At 36.2% G+C, this 22,056-nt stretch overlaps 1 protein-coding gene across 1 annotated transcript; it reads right to left on the minus strand.

Annotated features, from left to right (window-relative positions):
- Positions 1-2,249: 2,249 nt before the first annotated feature.
- utp18 (UTP18 small subunit processome component) lies at positions 2,250-21,631 on the minus strand. The gene is made up of 14 exons (XM_041220807.1): positions 21,070-21,631; positions 18,973-19,106; positions 16,540-16,635; positions 16,221-16,306; positions 15,667-15,767; positions 14,915-15,040; positions 11,094-11,268; positions 10,476-10,576; positions 10,239-10,329; positions 9,481-9,604; positions 6,242-6,416; positions 4,249-4,391; positions 3,298-3,343; positions 2,250-2,830 (listed from the first exon to the last, which is right to left on the minus strand). Exons 1-13 carry the CDS (start codon positions 21,301-21,303, stop codon positions 3,319-3,321), a joined length of 1,611 nt encoding a protein of 536 aa, XP_041076741.1. The 5' UTR covers positions 21,304-21,631; the 3' UTR covers positions 2,250-2,830; positions 3,298-3,318.
- Between the last annotated feature and the right edge of the window lie 425 nt (positions 21,632-22,056).

Below are 22,056 nucleotides of genomic sequence, written 5' to 3' on the forward strand. Positions count from 1 at the left end.
TCTTAGATTTGCAGAAAACGGTTTCAGTGCCTAGCTATATGTTTTCCCCCAATGTTGAGAACACAACACAGATGTGGTTCAGAAAACACATGATTGAGGTTCCTTGAGAGTTAGCCCATGTGTAATGTGCACAAATTACACTATGATACACACCATAATACATTTGATTAAAACCTTAGTTTGAAACACACATCCTAATTGACTAATGCAAATTTAATGGTGCCCTCTGATATTTTCCCACAATAAACACAATGGCAGACCAGTGACAGGATCAATTTTCTCTGCATGGATAATTAAGAGTTTATGAAGCAGACAGACTGCAGCTTTCACCTTATCGTTTAACAATGTTCTGCATTTCCCACTATATGCCTCAATTCCAGTCAATATTTGTATAATATATAATGCTAACCCCTATGTAACACACACAGCTGCTCCCAGACCCAGAAGGACAGGGATTGCAAAACAAGAACATTCACAAGAAAGAAATATTTGCTAATTTCATGTTTATTAAAAATCTGTAAAATGAATGTGCTGTGAAATATATTATTCATACATGAAGGCCATTAGCGAAATTAAGTTGCATCAAAAGTATCAGGTTTAGTACTGTAGTCTGATATTCGTTCTAGTTTGTGAAACTAAACCATATAGATTATTGTAAAATGCCCTGCAGTTCCTAAAAAAGAATGTTACTTAAAAGCACATACCTCAATATTTTTTAATGTTAATATGATGGTTCTTATTCAAATCCTAATGATAAATGGTATTTCAACTGTAAAGCTAGAAAGATCAAAAAAGAAATGGCTTTGAAATTAAAGGCTTATCCTTCTGAAATAAATGTTCTCCTGATCATAAAATGGAAACTGATAATACAAGATCTACTGTGCGATTCAAACACACCATTTTAAAAAGTGGAAGTTTAACCCAATTAAGACACTCACTAGGTTGCAATGTACATGTTTTCTTTAAATTGGCTGTTTAATTAAATGCACTTGCCTTTCCAGAATAGAAATATTTCAGTTAACTGCACTTAACCTACCCTCCTGCGTACCCATTTAATGTGGGAACAATCAAAAACACCACATTTTTGTATACAAACCTTTGCGCCTGGTTTGTCGGTGTGAATACTAGGAATCCAACACTGTTGTACACAGAGGGGTAGGGATTAATGTCAGTTCTACTTGCATTAAAAACATGATGTATTTACAATCCCTGCAAGGTACAGCAGCTCCACCTGCAGACTCACAGACCCCTTTACCAAGAAGCTGCTTTGGCATTCTGAAGGGACCAGAATTGTTCCTGCTATGCCTTCACATCCTGTGACAGAATGGTTTCAACCTCCATACATACAATGGTAGTGTTACACACAGCTAGATAACTGCTTCTCCAGCTGTAATAAAACATTGCACACATTATTGAGGGCACGAGTATCAGAGGGTATATGGAATAACCTGTCTTGTTTGTCTAACTGGCCGTGATAAGGGATGCATTTCACCGAAATGATTCATTTGTATGCTGCCTAACACCACCTTCAAATCCAACTCTTTTCTTGGATTTCTATAACCAGGTCTCTGGCATAAACTGGATTTAGATGTGGTGAACTCAAGGTGTGAAATTACATATGAATTCACATATGAATTTAAATTCTTAACACCATGACATCTGTAAGACAAAAGTCCACAATAATTTACAATAAACCTGACCTTAAAACAGAAACAAACAAAAAAAAAACTTTGTATGGGGATAAAAGATATAAAAAACAAATGTATTCTTCTGGCTTAGATTCATATCCTTTTCTGTTTCACTGACCACAGAATGAGGACTTTTTTTTTTTTTTTTTTTTTTTATTTAAACTGAGAAGTTTAAAATTACCACCATGGCCTAAAAAGATCTTTCAGACATGCATTTTCTGCTTTTCAGCTGGTATATCAGACTACAACCATTAACCTTTCCACTGCAACTCTCTTCTCCCCCAATGGACTGTAAGAAAAGTATTTTTTATTTTCTTACATTCACCAGGGCACAGGTTAACAGTTACACTCCAACGTACCAGCTTTCAGAGAATAAATGTTTGGGAACCCTTTTGAGGCAACAGGGGGTGCTGTAAACTTATGAGTTTTAATGAAATACAAAGCGAATTGAACATGTTTTTCTTTAATTAAACCTGACTGATATTTGTATCAGAAACTTAAGTTTTAAAATGCAATACGTCAGGATCTAAAAATACATAAAGAAAACACTCAGACAACCCATGGGAATTTAAAGGGATCATCTTTATTTTACTAATATATAATTTGAGACAGTCCTCTGATAGTAAATATTCCAACAAAAAAATCTGAAAAGACCAAGGCAGATTTTCTGAAGTAAATTGGGTAAGCATATCATTGTGGCACTGGTTTCACCTATGGTCACAGCACAATGCTAATATCCATTTCACTTAAGAAAATCTGAAAATGAACATCAGTAAGTATTAAAATACAAAATAATAAATGATAAAAGGAACCAATCACTACAAAAACGACGAGTTATGGAATTGTTTGGTCTTACAGTGCTATGCCTTAACTAATCTGTTTCACAAACAAGAGACAAATTTGACATTAATCTTGTATTACAGCAGCTTTGGCAGAGAAAACCAAAAGCATGGTAAAAAAATAAAATAAAAAAATCCCTAAACACCATACAACAATGAAGGCGGCAAAGTTAATCAGAAATGTCAAATAGAGGAAAGGAGACGTATTCTTATTTTGGGAATTGTGCTCATCGACGGTCACAGGTAGAGGAAAGCTAATGGCTTCATGAATCATGATTACACCACAGGAATATCTGAATTAATCTGGAAACAAAGAAGGTTGAAAAATATCATTACCTGTTAAATTATATTTTTATAACATTATCTACCAACTGCTATGCTAATGTTGAAAAATAAATAAAATAGAGCCATCTCTTCAAACACTGCTGCTCCAATTTAATTTTCATGTCATGTTTTAATGCCATCGTTTGCTTATGCTGACACCTGGTGGCGTTAAGCTGAAATTAAAAGGTCTACATGGTAGAGCTAATAGAGCAGTGAATTTCCTTTGGCCACCAATCTAATGCATTTCAGTGGCCTTAATTGTAATAAATATAAACTGACTTCATGAGGTCAATACAAACCTGAGTAGCACAATAAAATGGGAGTGGCATGATAATACAGGTTTTATTTTCAAAATTCTAATCATATACACAACACAATTAAATAAAATGGCCATTCCTGCTTATATTACACAAGAGAAATGTGGTCTTCCTGCAATTGATACTTACACATGAACTGGGTGAATCCAATTAAAATTCTGTGTAATGCTTTAACCTGATTTAAAAAAAAAAAAAACATTGTAAAAATAAGACTTTGACAACTAAAGCTCTGTAATACATTTTCAGAATAGAATTCAGTCTTTGAAGGCTTTCTTCTACTGTCTGATGGTTGTTCAACAGCTGTAATATTAGATTGTATGACTCTCTTTCCATACGACTGAACAACTCTGCAGAGACTATCTCATCGCAAGCTCTGAAACCATCAATAATAAAAGCCATGTGGGTTGATGAAGATAAAAACACACTTAGTGGAAATCCACTCGAGCAACTTGATTTAAGGCCAGGCATTAACATTCGGACAATAAATAATTTGTTACACTTAAGGCAAAAACAAAAACGGAACAATCTTTTTTCCTGCCTTTGCCAGCCCTTCACGCTTTATCAATCCCGCTGCCTTTTAACTGGCGGAGTGATTTACTGCCCCCTTTATTAACATCACTATACAAGCTAAATTAGGAAAACCCAATTATAATACTTCGATCCGCCAGTTGTTCAGATCAGTAAAATAGATATTATGCATGGATACCGTATTCTGTTAATGTTTTATGTTGCACCTTTTGCAGGTGTGACTGGCCGATTTCATTTGGGATTAAACCCTGGTGAAGGTCAGCTATTTGCAATGCTTTAGTTTATCCTGGCTATTGCAGGACTGAGTTTATTCTGTGAAAAGCCAAGCTACAGAGCTTAAGGGTGCCAAACGCTTGGAATATCAATCCTTTAATGTGTAATTAAGTAATAATAAAAACACCTAATAAAGGCACCACAAGTGTATAATAACCCAAATCCCACATGTAAATACCCATACATACAAATCCTTACTAATTAAATATCCCACTGGAAATGATGTTTCTCCCCACCTGTATATACATTATTTCTCTTGACCAATCCTGTCAAACATACCTGTACAATAAAGCTTTGCCTTTGTTGGTTGCAATGGAGAAAAAGCCACTTCTAGGGGAGAAGTCCATGCACTGTGCCAGGTGAATGGCCTTCTTTTTCATGACAGGGAAGTTTGAAAATACTGTAAAACTAGGGATGTGCACCTGGAACAACCAACATGCCAACAATGAAACAAAGTGCATTTCACCTACTGATATTCAACTGAGCAGTGTAGCAGAAGAAATAAGCTTGCATTTTACTGCATGTCATTACATACATACACGTTTGTGTAATTGGGCTGCCCCTCGGGTGACTAATTTGTTCTGCAAATGGCACATCACATGTACAAATGTATTTATTAAAGATTTAGTAGGAAAAAAACAGAAGAGGTCTTGTTTTTAGTGGTGTCGAGAGAACAAAAAACAAATAACATTTAACAATACAAAAAACACACTATTCTGCTATAAGGAATATAATTAACAGTATGCATACTCCTTTTAGCACCAAAGTTGTTTCTTGCTAGATTTGTCTTTGTCCTTAGCCTATCCTTCCAACTCAGTGCCCTAAATGCTGGGTCCACCGAGTGCCAGTAACAACTTCTAATTTTTAGAAGGTACAAATACTTTAAGCATACTGTACTTGACCATCTGCTCGAAGTAACTGACGACACAAAAAAATGCCTCAGGTTTCTTCACTGCCTCTTTCAATTATCTGGTTAGTTATGAGCAGGCTTCTTTGGAAATATAAGCAAGGACAGCTCAAATCATATTTCAAAAAGTACAAAAAATGTCAGGTGTTATACTGCTGCAAACGTGTTAAGTAAAACACTGTTTCTAAAAATATTTTAAACCAGTTTCTAAACATTTCAAGTTTCAAGGTAATTCAAGATATGTATAAAATATGTACAACTGTCAGACACCAAGCTTATTTAATTTATAAAGACTTTTAAACAGGCTGGTTGCATGTTAGGTAAATCATATGGAGGCATTGGGGAGATTTGCCTTGAAGTACTTCTGCCTTAGAATCTAATTTGAAGTGTTCGTTTTACTGCTCATCAGACTATGATATCAAGACATGACTAATTGGTTAAATAGTTAAATAAAAAGTTGGTTCAATAAGTGGAGATTCCTGTTTAAGTAATTAAGATTCATATATTCAATATACAGTTATGATAACCCTATATTGTTGATTAATTTCCTTTACATAGGCTGATAAGTATATTTCTAGATTTCTTTAAGTACAATCGAAATCATGTGCCATGTACAGTAAATAATGCAATACAAAATAGGTAGTGCAGAGTAAAAAAAAAAAAGTGAACACCTACAGTACCACAAGATTTCATTTTGTAACATCTTGCACAGCAAGCCATCACAATAGTACAGGTGCAAGTTATAGCGGGGAAAGATTACAAGGGAAACACATAGGACCATGAATAAATCACAGCCTATACCCTCTGTAATCAATTGCAGTCCTGATGTTTAAAACAGGGATGTCAGGACTACTGTACATAATCCAGAATGCCGTGTGCTCTCAATTAAGCCAAGAATGAGAAGCACCTGGGAAAGATTTAAAGAAAACAAAGTATTTAAACAGGTCTAAGGATTGGCTTCGGTTGTAGATAAGAGAGTTACGACCTGAATTACGAAAGTTTAGTGAAATACTCCTACTCTGAGTTAGGGTTTATTTTGTTTTGCTCTATAGTTTGGAACAATAAACACAGGCACCACCCTGCTTTTGAAATCACTTACTGTTGTCTGGATACATATTTATTTATTTTAGCTCAAAGAGTTAGATGGATACATATGGGTCAATGAAGCAGTAAGTGCCACTGTGAACTGATCACAAGTATGAAAATATGTGTTGTTTGTTTAAGGTTAATATATTGAATTTAGTCATAGGAACCAATTTTATGAAGTCACCGAAAACATTTGATGGCCTCTAAGACAGATGTGCCTCATTTCTTTCTTTCCGTCACACTCTTCTTGACCAAAACCAATAATCTGGCATGACCTACCAGTTTGACTGCTTCATCTGCTGCGTTGGAGGCCACTGCAAGGATTTCTGTGGTTGGATTAAAAGACAAGGAAGTGGCTGATGTCACCAGATTCATTATGGCCTTTAAAGGTTTAGGGTTTGATTCCTGAAGGCATACATCATGCGAGTAGACGTTTACCACTCCAGAATTCGATCTGTGTAAACAAAGACAGCAATGGCATTACAGGTGGGAGATCACAGCGGTTGTATATATTGTGAAAGGACACCTCCTCCATATTCTAAACACACAGCTGAATTCTATTGAGTGAATGCAAAATTAAATAGAGCGTTTTATATGAGATTTAATAAAATAGTAATATATTTTCAACCATTTGTGCCAAGCTTATTCCATGATTCTGGAGGTGCCAATCCCAGCACTAGGCACCTGCAACCAGCTCGCACATTGATTTCGTGTGGTGGGAGGAGGCTGTTTACAGCCCTGCCAATAAACAATGGAACAATCTCAAACCTCCGCAGATATGAATACATGGTACAAGGGGGTAATGCACTAGCTGTTCAGGAATGGATTCAAGTAAGAATTTGACTGTTGTGAGAATGCTGATTGTTAGAAAAGCACCTGAAAACCCAAAGCACTTAGTCCACATTCCCCTTCTACAAACTCCACAAGCTTGGTAGAGTGAATTGTGGGTAGACAATGTAAAAAAAACAAAAGTTTCACATATAGAAGAGACTGACCCCAGGATTAAGTGGAAGTAATCTTAATGTGCTCTGCTAAACTGTAATGACATTGAGCCCAGGTTTTAAAATGCATTCCAATTTAAGTACATTGAAAGCTCCAGTCGCCAGCTGGAACAAAGGCCGTTTTTCAGCTAAGTGTTTCTCTGCAGATATATTTATCAGCACACTCACAACTTCTCATGATGAATGGCTGCTACAGGACATACCTAATACTAGTCCAATGATGATCAAGTGAAATGGGTCATAGTGCACTGCTGCTTGAAACTGAATGAACGACATCAGAATACATTCTGATAAGGAACCGTCCATTAAGTGATTTACCTAGAATACTCATTGATAGCCAGTACAGCAAGGTGACATAAGGAAGTGTGCATGATATAATGCAAGAATTGTTAAAACATAAATATCAAGAAACAGGCTGTTTTTCTAGTGTAATAATGTTGTGTAATATATAAGATTAGGTATTCTTCAGCCCAATGTGGCAGTTCTGCGGCTCTACACATTTTCCTGGTCAGGAGACCTGGTTAGAATGAGGCAAGTTCATTTTGTGAGTAAGCCCAGGTGTTGAAGCTGTAGAGAACAGAAAAACTTATAAACAGAAATATTTAGGGGTTACAGCTATTAAATAAATCCATAAAATTATCTCTTGCTTTGAAGCTCTCAAGTACAGTTCTGAATGAAGCAAATGTTGTAGCAAACATCAATTTATGATATATTCATTACACTAGTATAAAGAAATCTCAGTTTGAACTTTCAGGTACTCTATAACACTTGCACTTCTAAGGTCTTTTTAATTGGGGTCAAAGCATGTCACTGGTCAGTCACTTGGGTGAAGCAGCTGGTTAAAGACAGAAAGTGTTGGATTACTACAAGTTCTTACTGTACAGATACTCCTCTAGTTCCCTCTTACTACAAATACACTACATATACTTAATTCATGCCCCTATCACATAATCCTTGCAGCCAGCACAGCTATACGATTTGTAGCTTGGCAAGCAGAATAATTGCTGTGTGTACTGATGACATCAGCTATTATCCTTTTAGAAACCTTATGAGACAGCAACTGACACAAGCACCTGTTGTGATAGTAGTCATTAAAGATACGCATACCAAATGTTAAATCATCCTCCAAAAGCAAAATGCGGATTACTTTAAACTATTTAGTGGATCTACATGCACAAATAAATATATCAAGAACATGCAAATCAGCGAAGCAATACAAACACACATGCAGTAGATTTATCTGTATAGCAAGAAGAGTTTAACCACTTCAGTTCCAGGACATAAGCATGTTCGGGGTTTGTCTGGTGGCATTTTTATCCAATAGCATGTTCATCTTAATGTGCACGTTGTTTACAGAAAGTTTTTAAAAAGGTTTTATTCTTCATCATAAATCTTGCATATGTATGTTTTCCTGTTTATAAAAACAATGTATTTTTCAGCAATCTTTTGTTTTATATTTATTACACGGTTTACACAAATAAAAATGTTGTTATTGCATGTGTCATTTACAAAAAAAGATTTATATTGTATTTCTTTTCAAAAAGAAAATTGTATTGCTCGTAAATAAGTACACATCAAAATGTGTGTCTCTTACTTATTTTACTGGCATACAGGGGCTTAACGGGTTAATAGAAATGTTATATCTTTGACTTATGTTTTACTTTCTATCTAATAGTATTTTATAGTATTAAATAGCAGTTTTACATTTGGAGGGGTTAATACTGAAAGAAGACCGCAGACTAAGTCAATCAAGGTCTTCTATTTTTGATTCTGTCATACCACTTGGATCACAAGGAGCGTACTTCAGATTACTCCTGAGTCTGTTATATGAGGTATCCAAAACTCTGGTAGGAACTAGTAAGCTAAATATGGTTAGTTTTAAAAATAGAAACCCTTTTTTGAGGGCTTGCACAGAGGTTAACGCATACAGCAATCGGTGCGTCCTCGTATAGCACTGGAAGGCTACATAGATAAAATCACAAACATTTTTTCAGATGTCATTTACGTCCCATGACTAGGAATCTACTGACTAAGAGAAGCACATTGGAATTGAATTGCATGTTTCAGCAGCACTGCAATCTTTACTCTGATTAAATGCCCCTCTTGCATACAAGGTGTCTGACCCATTAGTATTTATTCATTTACAGATCTTTGCTTAGTATAACCCCTATTTTCAGAATTTGTTACAATTTTCATCGTCATCTTATAATTTAAGATCAGATGAATTTATTAAACTAGTCTACAGTCTGTGGTCATAGCTCATTTCAGTTTGCTGCAGCTAATAAGTGGAATGTGTTACAACTTAAACTGAAGTTAAATTGTTTTCTTACTGTGGATGCCTTTAGCCGCAGCGTTAATCCTTGCTGTGTATAATATATATATATATATATATAGATATATATCTTATATCTATATATATATATATATATATATATATATATATATATATATATAGATATATACACACACAAAAATAAGAATGCGAAGCTGACTATGCACACGATACATTTCACTTACCCACAAGCCAAATACTGTCCGTTTCTGGACACAGCAATGCACGTGCCTTTTAAACAGCCTTCATCTGTAAACCTATTTAGGCAAGTCCTGCTTTTAACATCCCAAACAAAGACCTCCCCTTCATCTGCAAGCAAGTGAAAGCAGACATTAATCCACTTATGTTTCAACAATAAAGGGACTAAAAAAAAAAACTTTAGGTTACACATACCTGAATGAATAAACTGTTTACTCTGCACACCATTCAAGAAGTTTTATTTCACAATAAAGTAATACATTATTTCACATTTAATTGGCTTGGGAAGCAGAGATGAACAAAGCTGTGGAACAGCATTTAGAAATGCATACTTAGTCCCTATTAAATTAACCTTTAAAAGAGTATCATTGTAAAAGCATATGAAAGTTTAACAAGGCATAGTGAAAGCATGGTAAAACATAGGTAAACGTGGTAAATGCATTGTCTAACCATGGGGAAAGCCTTGGAAAACTGCAAAATTACCAGTGTCAAATTTTTAAAGGGAACTACTAGAGGCTTAAACACCTAGAAGCTGTTAATTGATTTACTTGACTTCCTCCAGCCACTGAGTAACGACAGAACACAAAGCAAGAAAAAATAGCTTTATAAAAAAAATGGCAAACAGTTATAGCCCTATTACTACACAACACATACAGGAGGCACTACTGTAATAATAAAATTGACAAATTTTATTTTGGCACCCTGTTTAGTGCAGTAAAATGTATCGGTTAAAATAGCATCATACCAGAGTTGGTGTAGATTTTGCTTCCATCAGGGGAGAAGGCAGCACCTATGGCTTTCCCATTGATCTTCATGCTGCTCACCAGCTCCTTTGTCTGGAAGATTAAGTTAATTAGGTTTGTGATTGGCTGATAAAATATCATTATGTCGTACTTTAAACAGAGAGAAGTCAAGGTGGAGGCTTTGGAGGTAGTTACTGCTATGACAAACATCACTAAACTTCACTAATAGTATAACATACCTTCATTGTCAGAAGGTGGAGATATCCTGAAGTCCCAGTTAGAAGAAGCAGTGAACCATCTGGAGAAACCTCAAACTGCTTCACTCGTTTCTCTTCTAATCCTATAAAAAAAAATAATAATAATAAATTCCATTCAAAATAGCTTTTAACAAACAAAGCACTATAGAGCAATCCCATTTAATAAACTGGTGCTCTTCAGTATCTGGTGCACTTTTAAATATTGATTTGTGCATTAAAAAAAGTTAATATTCTATGTAAATTAATTTCTGCAGGTGGCATTAAACATACAGGAATAAGTATTGCTTTGGATTTTTTATGGGTGTCAACTAACTAGCCAACCAACATTAAGAGGTTATCAACCTGCAAACTGTTCAAATGAAATGGTCTGGCTATTGAAGGTACTGTAGGCATTAGTTAGTGTCATTAGTTCTTATTAGAGTTAATGATGACTCTAAATACTGGGGTGCACATTTGAGATATAGTGAATGGAGGATCACATAGTGGAATATGTCTAATTAAACATTTAATAAGACTAGATAGAATTGTGATTAACACTGGGATAACTAGCACATTTTTTTCTGCTATAGATTTATAAATAAGCTGTATCTGTGCAGTTACCTCTGACACCGTAGATGGGTATGATTTTCCCTTCCATCATGTCATACACGTAGAACATTTTATTATGCATGCTGGTTGCAATGACCTGCTCTCCGTCAGCACTGAAGCGGGCCTTGTAGACAGGAAACTTCTCCAGGTGGATACTCTGGATTTTCGGATTAGTCTTGCCATCCACCTTTAAAGACATAGAGACCTTCAGCATTTTTTTCTGATCATTTTGTTATCAGGATAACCTCTTGAGATATACAGTAGAGAAAAAACAAACAAAACAAAATTAGGCAAGGGGGATGAGATAAGGTTGGTAAAAAAAAAAAAAAAAAAAAAAAAAAAAAAAACAATTCCCCTGTCACCATGGATTTTGTTAAATTAAAAAACATCAGAACAAAAAATAACATTCTGTTTAAAAGAGATTTCTTCGTAAAACATTAATTTAAGGTAACTGTTCTACATAATGTATTTTTAAACTACATGTGAACATTTTATTCCATTTATATGGATTACCTGTAAAATAGGATTTTCAATCAAATAAAAACAAGTAGCTATGGTGACATCACCAGTAAATTATGCAAATTAGTACCACTGCAGGTTCAAACCTTCCTTCGGTAATGTGTATCGAACCTTCGACAGTCAAAATGTACCCTACGTTGCAGCCCTAGTCCAAAATCACAACGGAGCATGAGCACAATACAGAAATCCTAAAAGGAGTAGACTGGCTATCTCTACTAAAAAAAAAAAAAAACTTCATTTAAAGACAAGACAGTAGACAACAGTCTAACAATTTCTAAATGTTTAATAAGAGCCTGAAGCACCGCAGGAGACAGCGATGAACAAAGGAGAAATAAAAGCAGAAAAACCACCCAAAAGGAACATCAAATATTTAACAGCAGCTGAGGGGTGCTGTCTAGCAGTGGAATGAAAAGGAAAGATGAAACTTGAGAATACAAGAGGTGAAGGACAAAGAAATGAAAACTAAGAATGGGCACACAGAATAGGTATTAAAATACATGTGGTGATGAAGAGAGAAACAGTCCTTGCCATTTTTTGCCTCCATACATGCAGTGGCACCAGAACCAGTGCAACTCTCCCTCCGAATTCCCTAGCAAACAGCTGTGGTTTCACACAGCAAGGACACAAACCTGCGCTCCCCTGACTACGACTCACCCTGCACACTGTCTACTTTAGAGAATTCTTCTCAACTTATGCTTAAACTTTACCACATTACTGAGGGTGCATGTTTAATACAAGCTCACAGAACAGGAATACCTTAACCCTTTGCAGTCCATTTATTCTGCGCTTATCAGGCGGGTCAGGTCCAATTTATTTTACACGCACCGTTTAAAATATCCCCTCGCTAAAGCGCTTTCGTTGGGCAAAATGAAATCAAACTAAACAGTCTGTATTGATTCATCTACCAGCACACAATGAATGTGCTGGCAGTCTTACACAAGTACATTTTTCAAAGCCTTCGCCACCGTGGCAAACTTCGGGAATGTTTCACTTGTGGCGAGCGGCTAGCAGGTACGTAGCATAACAAGCAGAGTTAAATAAATAAATCGTCTAGACGAAGAACCGTAATGTATTCTAAGCAGTTTTGAGATATTCAATCTTTTTTTTATTTCAAGGTCTTTAGAAAAAAAAGAGTTCCACAATTTTACAATAATCCTTTTGTATGACAGTTTTTCATTGATAGATTTTCATATAGCATGTAGGTTTTAAAATGTGGGACAGAGCACATGTCCAGTTTTACTTGTAATAAGTGGAAAAAAACGTTAATGTTGTATATTCCTTAACTATGGAACAACAGTGACAAACAGGTTTTCCACTTATTCTTGCAAGCACACGTGTGATCAAGTGTAAGTTAGTCTTTTAGTGGTGTGTGGCAGAGCAAAGCTCTGCCCTTTTTAAATTGGCAGGGATGGGGTTAATTTCCCCTACCTGCCTGGGTTTATTATGTTCAGGTGGCTGGGGTTGATTAGTTGATTAGGTTAATTAACAATCAATCAGCACCCAGCCAGCTGACATAAAAGGAGGCCTCTGCTTCTCATTTGGGAGAAGGGAGCTGAGGAAGCAGGTTGGTGTTTGTGGTTTTTGTGATTTGTGAATCCAGTGAAGGCATTGCCCAGCCTGGAAACCTTAATTTTGTAAGTTTTGTTTTGTTGTCTTTTTGTGTTTAAAGATTTTTATTTTGCCCTTGTGCACTTTATTTTTGTGTTTGTTTATAATAAAATTAGGATTTTTTGAACTGCAGTCTGTCTCTGGGCTTCTATCCACTCACCAGCCTGCTGCATGGTGAAACAACCATATTTCTATTGGAGCAACGACAACAAAAGCAAAACTCCACAATCACAGTAAAGTTTATTCGAATATTTAAAATGTGAGATGATGCACCTTATTAGTGTAGCTTTTTTTAGTCATCAATAAGTAGCCTATTATTTTAACTACACATAATGCAATACAACTCAATTGAAAAAGTTGAGAACCAGATCGTTATCTATTTATTTTTTTTACTGTTTTGGTTTAATATAATACAGCAGGCTAATGTTCCGATTGAAGTAGGCTACAACATTTTTTTTCATTAAAGTTGTCATTTCTTGAAATTAATCAGCTTTCATATTTTGTTGTGTACACAAATTTAATCAAACAAAAGTGTAAGAAGCTGCTTGTAATGTTCATGACATTTTTCAAATCAAGTAAGCTTATCTGTGTATAAAAAAACGACAATGGAGACAGTGTCATCTTACTTAAAGGTGAAATTGGAAAGTAATTTAAAGTAGACTACAAATGTGGCAGCGGACTGTCTCTCTTTAGAGCGGAGGCAAGAACTTGCAGACTTGGTACAACTTTGAGAATTTAAAAATAAAGCATTTTATGAGATTTTTAACTAGAGGTACTGGGAATATGACTGCACGCGCAGAGGTTCCATTTGGTAATCGTCCCTTGTTAGTAGCTGCCAGTCTGTTTTTCATTTAACAGTTTCCTTCAGTTTTCTTGAGTTTTTGTAAATTCGGTATTCAGTTTGGATTCTGTGCATCCCTAATAAAAAACAGGTTTCTCAGGTCGGACAGAAACAATAACACTACAGCAAAAATAGTTTCCCCTCTGTGGAATGGCGTCCATGCGTAGCTAGGGAATACGTCATCCTATGATGCAGACTCTACATCTACCTACTGACAAAAATAGATATAGATTATTATATATGCTTACAACTACTTCCACAAAGCGTAAGCATATGCACAACTTGTCCTGCCTCAGCCTTGACCTGACCTGACCTGCCCTGCCCCGCCCCGACTCCCACTCCTCCCACCACAACGCTGTGAAAAATTCCTGGCAAGAACCCTGTGCCCAAAATAAGAAAAAGGATTTATCATTTTCCTTTCTTTAACAGCTGGCTGTTTTCTGTTTTGACAACTGCCGTTCTTTTCAAAAAGATATGAGGAAGCATGATCAGGATACAACACAATGCTAAAAAGATAAAAACACCTTTCTGCTGATCCTACATAGCAGCTGAGAAATGTTTTCGTTGTATAGCTCATTATGTGTGGGGAAGAAAAAAGACACATTGATAAGTTAAGGTCTCTTGTAAACACCAGAGAGCTACATAACCCTTTAATTGGTCCATTTGAATGTCTGGCTTGCAAGAAAAGTGAAAGTAGCCCTCTGGATAGTAACTAAATACAATGATCTTGAAGAATGTAGCATAGATTATGGATTACATATCTTAATTCTAACATTATTAATATACTTTGGTTTCCGAAGGAAAAACTAAACCATTAACATTTCCTTGATCACGCCCACCCTGGAAGTGGAAACAGAAGTTGTACCTGGAAAAGGGAAATAGACTGGTCTATCCCTGCAGTCATGATCACTTGGGCCGAGGGATGAAACTGAACACTTGTTAAACAGGCATCTGAAGGTCGGTGGTTGTTTGCATGTAAGCAGTTTTTTATCTAAAGGCAAATACAAACATGGTTATAATATTCCTTTAAAAAAAAAAAAAAATTGTATTAGCACTGACTAGTTGTTTTCAAACATTCACCCCTGCTGATTTATGCTGCTCGATGGTGCAACATTTGTTCCCCCCTGTACCTCACTTGCAGCTGGTTTCAAAGACATCAATCCGGTACTGCTTTACCTACATTAACATTAGGCAGTCCAGGATAAGTGGAAATTGGGCTCTGTGAAACAAGCCTTTAGACTTCACTAAATAGTTACCATCTTGGTATACCCAGAGTAGATAATTGTCCCATCTTGAAATACATGCAAGTGATTTTAATGAACAAGTTTAATGGCTCCAGAAATGCTATGCATTTAATACCAATGCAGAATGACTGGGTAGAATATATGCTCTCATTTTATCCCAAAACCTGTAACATTCAAGAATTCACTAGTTCTGCGTATTTTTGGATGGAGGCCTATTGTCTATTTAGAGATATTAAGATGTTTATTGGATGGAAAGAGGTCTGAATGAATCCACTGAGCATCCTACATGTTGGACCAGTGCAGTCCATGCATGTCCAGGCATTGTTATAACACATGCAACGCTATCCAGTGTCCCAATGTCAATGTTATTTACCTCTATGAAACCTTTGGGGAGAGATTGGGAAGATGTCACAAAGTTGCCAGTCCTATGTAGCAAATCATTCTCCTCCTCCTCCTCCTCCTCTTCACTGTCATCTGTACAAAAACAATGCAGATTACTCTTAACTAGCCTTGCTTTGACATCATTTAAAAGATGCTGTATCAGAGTTATAATCTAGTCCAGAAAACATCTGAAACAAATGGACTCAATGGGTTATAAACAAATTATTATAATAAACAACTGAAGGTTAAGTGGCTTCAAATGTCATTGTATTCACTTATATTTATTTGGGAGACAGCAGTTGGTCACATCATGTAATTTCTTTGGGGGTACTTCTAAGTAGGGGTCCTGATTGTCGTTTTTAAATAGATTTAAAAAAAAGACAAAACACCTGATACAAAAAAAACGAAACCAGTGTAGTGTCAATAAACACCAGAAAGACATTGAAAATGGTTAATCAGTTCACACTGACGTCACTGCTTTCCCATTAAAAAAATAAAATAAGAACAACCTACTTCAAAAAACAAACTGAAAAACTCAATTCTTACCATTCTCCGCATTTTTTTTGCCTCTCTTTTTTTTCAACACCCTTTTTTCTGCCCATGCTGGCGTGCCACCCATTGCTCTCTGGAACCTGGCAGAGAAAATGGTGGAAACAAAGAAATAAAAGAATCATAAAAAAAACCACAGAATACAAGCAGACTGATCTCAAAACAAGACTGGAAATTGGTCAAAGGCATATATAGCAGCACCAAAATGTATTCAAACCATTTTAATATCCATAGTTTTATGTTACTGTTTGGCGCAAAAAGCTGGCTGAATTAAAGAGACAGACGCAAGGGGAGGCTTCAGAAATAGTTCACTTACTGTTCCCGCAGTCTCTGCTGTAATTTTCCCTTTGGCAGCTGCTTCTCCGCATCACTCTTCACCATATCTTTCCTGAAGCGGTGAGTCATGTCAACTCTAAGGAAGAAGAAAAAAAGTGTTCCTTAGGAAAATGTAGAAGCAAGCTGTTTTATAGAGGCTCCATAATGTTTAACTTGAACACATGTTAAACATTTAATTTCTTTTAAACCAGCAAAATTTAAGATAGTCTACCGGGCTACTGGTGATGCAATTTTGGGGGCCCAATATAAATATTTTTTTTATTTCTACTGTTTGTTTCTTAAAGCATATACAAGTGAACAAAACATTTCTATATTTATTGTTTTTCAGTTGCAAATCTTATAGACTAACAATACAGAATAAAGTGTTTTTTTTTTTTTATTCTATTGTTTTTATTCATAAACCCAGTGTATGCGAGCCAGAAACAGAGACATGTTGCTGGGCAGATTTGGCGTGCTTTGACCACCCAGTTTTACAATGTCTGATATTGCTGGCAAATCCTATACTAAGCAGCCTTCGGCTGGCTAAATTGCTGTCTACTTTGCTAGATGAACTGCCTAAATGTTTTTTAAAAAATGAAAAAAAAAAGTTTAATAGAACTCTTTTGTTCCAGTGAATAGTATTCAAAATGTGTATTCTGTTCCAGTAAATAACAGCAATTTCCACAGTTCATTACATATAGAGTTAGAGTAAACGCTCCTCCTCTGAAGGCATTTTGTTTCCAAGGACAATATGAATGGACCAATCAGTTTCGAGCTTACAAGCGATGTTTGTGATGAAGGTCGAACTATACAATCATATACCTGAGTCAGTAACCGTACAGCAGAGTATGAAATTGTAGAACATTTCTTTTAAAACAAACAACCTAAGTTTTCTATGTAGGATCATCTTTTTTACTCAAAGTGTACAAAATACAGCGAGTATATGTTATAGCACTGTAAAATGTCTTAAGCATTGACTCAGAAGATCGATCTGAAACCTAGCGTACGCTTAATTCAGGAAACAATATTCACATTGCGCAATTAATGAATACAACATTTATTTTATTTTTATCTGCTTTGTTTTTCTGACTCAGTGTTTATTAAATGAAAAATATCACCATATGAGCTACAAAATGCACCGTCAGATCTTTTGCTGCATACTCAGTTGTTGTAAAACTGTGGGCAAGTAATATTGTTACAAAAGTACATAAGCACATACTATGATTATCTATGCTTAAATAGGCATGGTACTTAAGTTTGTTATTTTTAGAAGACTATCTAAAATTCCCTTTTAAAGAAGTTCAAGTCAAATGGAAATGTATGTTCAAACGTATGTAAAGTACAAATCTTTCGTCCTCTTCTGTTGATGTCACACTTTCCATGTTTTCCCAAAACAGACATATTTTCGCTGTATATTAGGCAAAGGCAACAGTGGGGGAGTGTGACAAAGTGCCTGCCCCTGTGTATATTTTCTGTTACGTTGTGTGTAATGTTGGTGTACAGTCATTGGTACACGGGATATAAACGGGTCTGTGTAACACGAGTGTTTAAAATGTATATTTGAATTTAGGCACGAGGATTGCACAGCACTTCACGTGCAAGTAAAAAATAATATGTGAGCACGGGGAATTGCACTTTATTAATTCACATGCACTTGTACTGAGACTCCAACTGAATGACTGATTAGCAGTCGAGTCTCGGTACAGCTGCATAAAAACAGCATGTTTTCACCCACTCGCGGGTGGGTGTTCGGTGAGTGGAGAACGGGAGAGAGAGGAGAGTTGAAATATCAATCGCTATTGCGTGCTGGTAGGACCAGCACAATACTTGTATTTATCTGCTCACCGTGTTTGTTAGTGTGTCTGTCCGTGCACCGTGTTTTGTTAAGTATAGTCCGTTTTTATTTGTCCTTTTATTTTTGCGTAGAGTGCCCTGTCCTGTTGTTTTCTGTTTTTTTAAACCCTTTTATTTTCAACAAACCGGCGCAAGCAAGCGCCATCATCGTTTCACATACATCTGTCCTGTGTGTGTATTTCACTCCTTCCTAGTTCTGACGCCGGCCACTTCAGCCGTCTCTGTGACAGGGAGTAAGGGTATTTTCGCGCTAAATTTAATGCTATAAAGATATTTGACACATCCAGTTGTACTTAAAGCTCAGATTAAGTAGTTTCCTTTTTTTTGTCATGTTATGCTGCTCAATATAGCTTTCAATTTCAAGACATTTTATTTATTCAGCCAATAATCATGATCAGGTTACTGATACTTTACAGCTGGTAATCAATAACTAAAAATGTCATTATCGTCCAACACTTTTATAAATATCAACAAAAGTACATAGTACATAGATGTTCAGCTCATAATGAAATCTATCGGATGTTCAGTGTATGTACAACAAAAGATGCCTTGAAAATCCACAGCACGTGTTTACACTTACATCTCCTCCCCCTGGTCATCCTCGTCCTCCCAGGCAGCCTTCTGGGCAGACTGGACCTGGAACCGGGCCTCATTTTCTACTTCTGAATCACTGGAGTCTTCATCCAGCAGATTCCCACTCACAGTTCCTTTAGTCTGCAAATAAGAAATGGAAAAACAAACAGATGAGTGGCTCTGTATATTCACATATTACATTAGTTTACTTTCTTTAGTTTTCTGTGGACATTCATTAACATCTTGTAAAAAGAGCCAACTGACGTTACTTCAAAAATTTGCATGAGGTCTAGAGTAATCTCAGTGTGATGGGTTCTCAATATATACATATGACACAGACGGACTCACCACAACCTGCTACCAAAGCATGTTGAATAAAAGGTTGTTGTTAATTTACAGGTAAAAATACTATTGGGCTTCCACTACATATGCAACCCCTACCAAGCAGTGGCCAATGCAAGAGGAATATTTAAATACAATATAGTTTACAATAAGTGCGAAGAATACTACCAAAAAAATGCAAGTTAGAATTACTACAAGTTATAGCTACAATGACATATTAGTAGTGCAATAGTGCAAGGATTGTGCATCAGCTGAGGATCCAGTAATGTGGTGTGTAGGTCAGGGAAGTCCAGTGCATAGGGTTAGATCAAAAGATCTAAAAGTGCAGTCTAAATAGGTTTTACCCTCAATTCAGCTGTTAAACACATTTTCTCCCCTAGCCAACAGAATAAAGAAAACAGTAGTCCATCATATTTTATTCTAATGTACTTAACTGTTATATACTGCCAGCGTGTTTAAAAACGCACAGCATACAACACTGATGCAGCATTTCGATTTCAAGACTATGTCACTAACATACTTTGCATAAAATATTTTCTAAACAAAGTTGTTACAGCTGGAGAAAGGCAGAAAAAAATCAAGCACATCTCATCAACTTCTTTTGCTAAACTTAAATGACAAACAAAATAATTATAAAAAATACTGCTATGGAAGGGCTAAAACAATATAAATAAGACTTCCAACAAACACAAACAGAGAAAACAACAAAACCAACAACTAGATTTGTTCCCAGAGAAAGGAAGTTGTATCAGAATATGAAACTTTGAAAATATACCTCATAAAACTGACGCTACCATTGTCACAATGCAATGAGCATACGGGCAAGCAGTGTCTTCTAGGAATAGTAGTTTATCTGGTACACAATGAAGGAGTTTCCAATGAGCAGAAATGTACAGGAAAACTACAACTCTTGTAATCTACGCATGCCAACCACTCTGGCTTCAATTAACTTTGGTTTAATGGAGACCAACAGTTATACGATTTTCCACACGTTCAAGCAGGTACACAGTTTATTTTTTGTCTACCATCCTAGCTAGATAGAGAGAGATTTTTTTTTATTTTCCTGCAGTTATAATGGATTATTTCTTCCAATTCAGCAGGGGGTTGGGAGGGTTTGAGCTACTCCTCCAATTAAAACTAGGGATCACACTGCACCATCTGTCCATTGCTACTGTTGTACTGTGTGTGGTTATAGCACCTAGGAGTTTGTAATGGAGGCTTGCCTCCTCTGATGGAAAAAAAAAACAACCTCTGGTCTGCTCCAATTACAGCCTGTGCTTAGATCATGTGATCTGCTCCTGCTAGTACTGTGGTTAATAGCAGATAGGTGTTTATAACAAGAGACCTGCCTCCACTGAGGATCCAGAACTGCTATTCATATAGGAATGTTTAATATGGGGTTTTGGCTAAAATGTCATTTCATTTTCAATTTTTTTTGTTTTATTGAACATTATTATATTACAATGCTACACACTATATATATATATATATATATATATATATATATATATATATATATATATATATATATATAGTGTGGCTGTTTTCTTTCAGAGCTGCACATTCGAGGATTACACAGCTACAAGAGCTTGACAAGTAAAACTGAAGGAATCATGTATTTTGCTATACCGTTAACCCCTTAATGATGTGGAAAATCGGAACACTTGCTGCATGGTCGAAATGTTTACCACAGTTAGTAACATGCAAAAACGTGTACTTTCATTTTAAAACAAGCTATCTCGTTGTACTTTAGGAAACTCACCTCTGCAGCGCCGAGCCTCTCAAGAAGTTCGTCCTCTGCTCCAAACACCAACTCTTCCAAATGCTTCTCGGCATCTTCCTTCTCGCCCAGCGCCGTCAGCGTTTCCAAGTGTTTCATTCTTTTAATTTCTTCTCGCTTCATCTGACTACCTTCCCTCTCCATGTTGCCGGAATCTGTGCTCCTTTTCACGGCCACACGATTCGATCTGGGGGTGTCGATGCGGTTTTTACCCATGTTAATTCCTAGCCTAAATGTAAAACGATTTTTAAAGAAACAAAAAAAGTATTTTAAAAAATGAAGTGTATAATTAACAATAACCCAATGCCGGTTGGTTGAGTTTTAAAGTGTTGTTCTTCAACTTCAGAAGTCGCATGCCCACCGAACCACTAACAAATACCCATGTACACTATTAAAAACAAACGTCTGTTAACTTGAAAAAGGATAGGGCTAGGTTTATGTTGTATATTTATTATCCAAGATCCTCAAAAACATGCGCTACAGCCAACACTTTTCCCCACATGGAGTACCCTGCTCTGAGTTGACGTGCCTGTAACCTTTCAACTCTGACTCTAACCGGGAGTCACGTATTCCACAAGCGTAGGGGAGTACACCTTTATTTTTAATTGAACACAAGACAGGATTGTATTAAATGTTTACATATTATTCTATATTCACTACATTAAACTAATAAAATCAACAAGTCTGACCATTCCAGTACAGCTGCAGCGTTCTGCAATATGTTTCATTTAAATATACCCTATTCGTGAATTATTGGTCTGGCCTGGGTAATGAACCTTATAAACTGGGGGGTTTCAAAATAAAGACCGTGTTCGTTGACTTGACTTCTTTCCATTTCCTGTTATACGTTCACATATTACTTATATTTGGATGTGTAGCTAAACTTCAGCTTACAGTTTTAAAAAAATATTTGGTTAATATAGAAAATGCTGACTTAATTCAACCCCCTCCCCCTCCTTTGAGTGGAAT

This window comes from Polyodon spathula, chromosome 20 (genome assembly GCF_017654505.1).
Source record: "Polyodon spathula isolate WHYD16114869_AA chromosome 20, ASM1765450v1, whole genome shotgun sequence".
In the NCBI taxonomy this organism is placed as follows: domain Eukaryota; kingdom Metazoa; phylum Chordata; class Actinopteri; order Acipenseriformes; family Polyodontidae; genus Polyodon; species Polyodon spathula.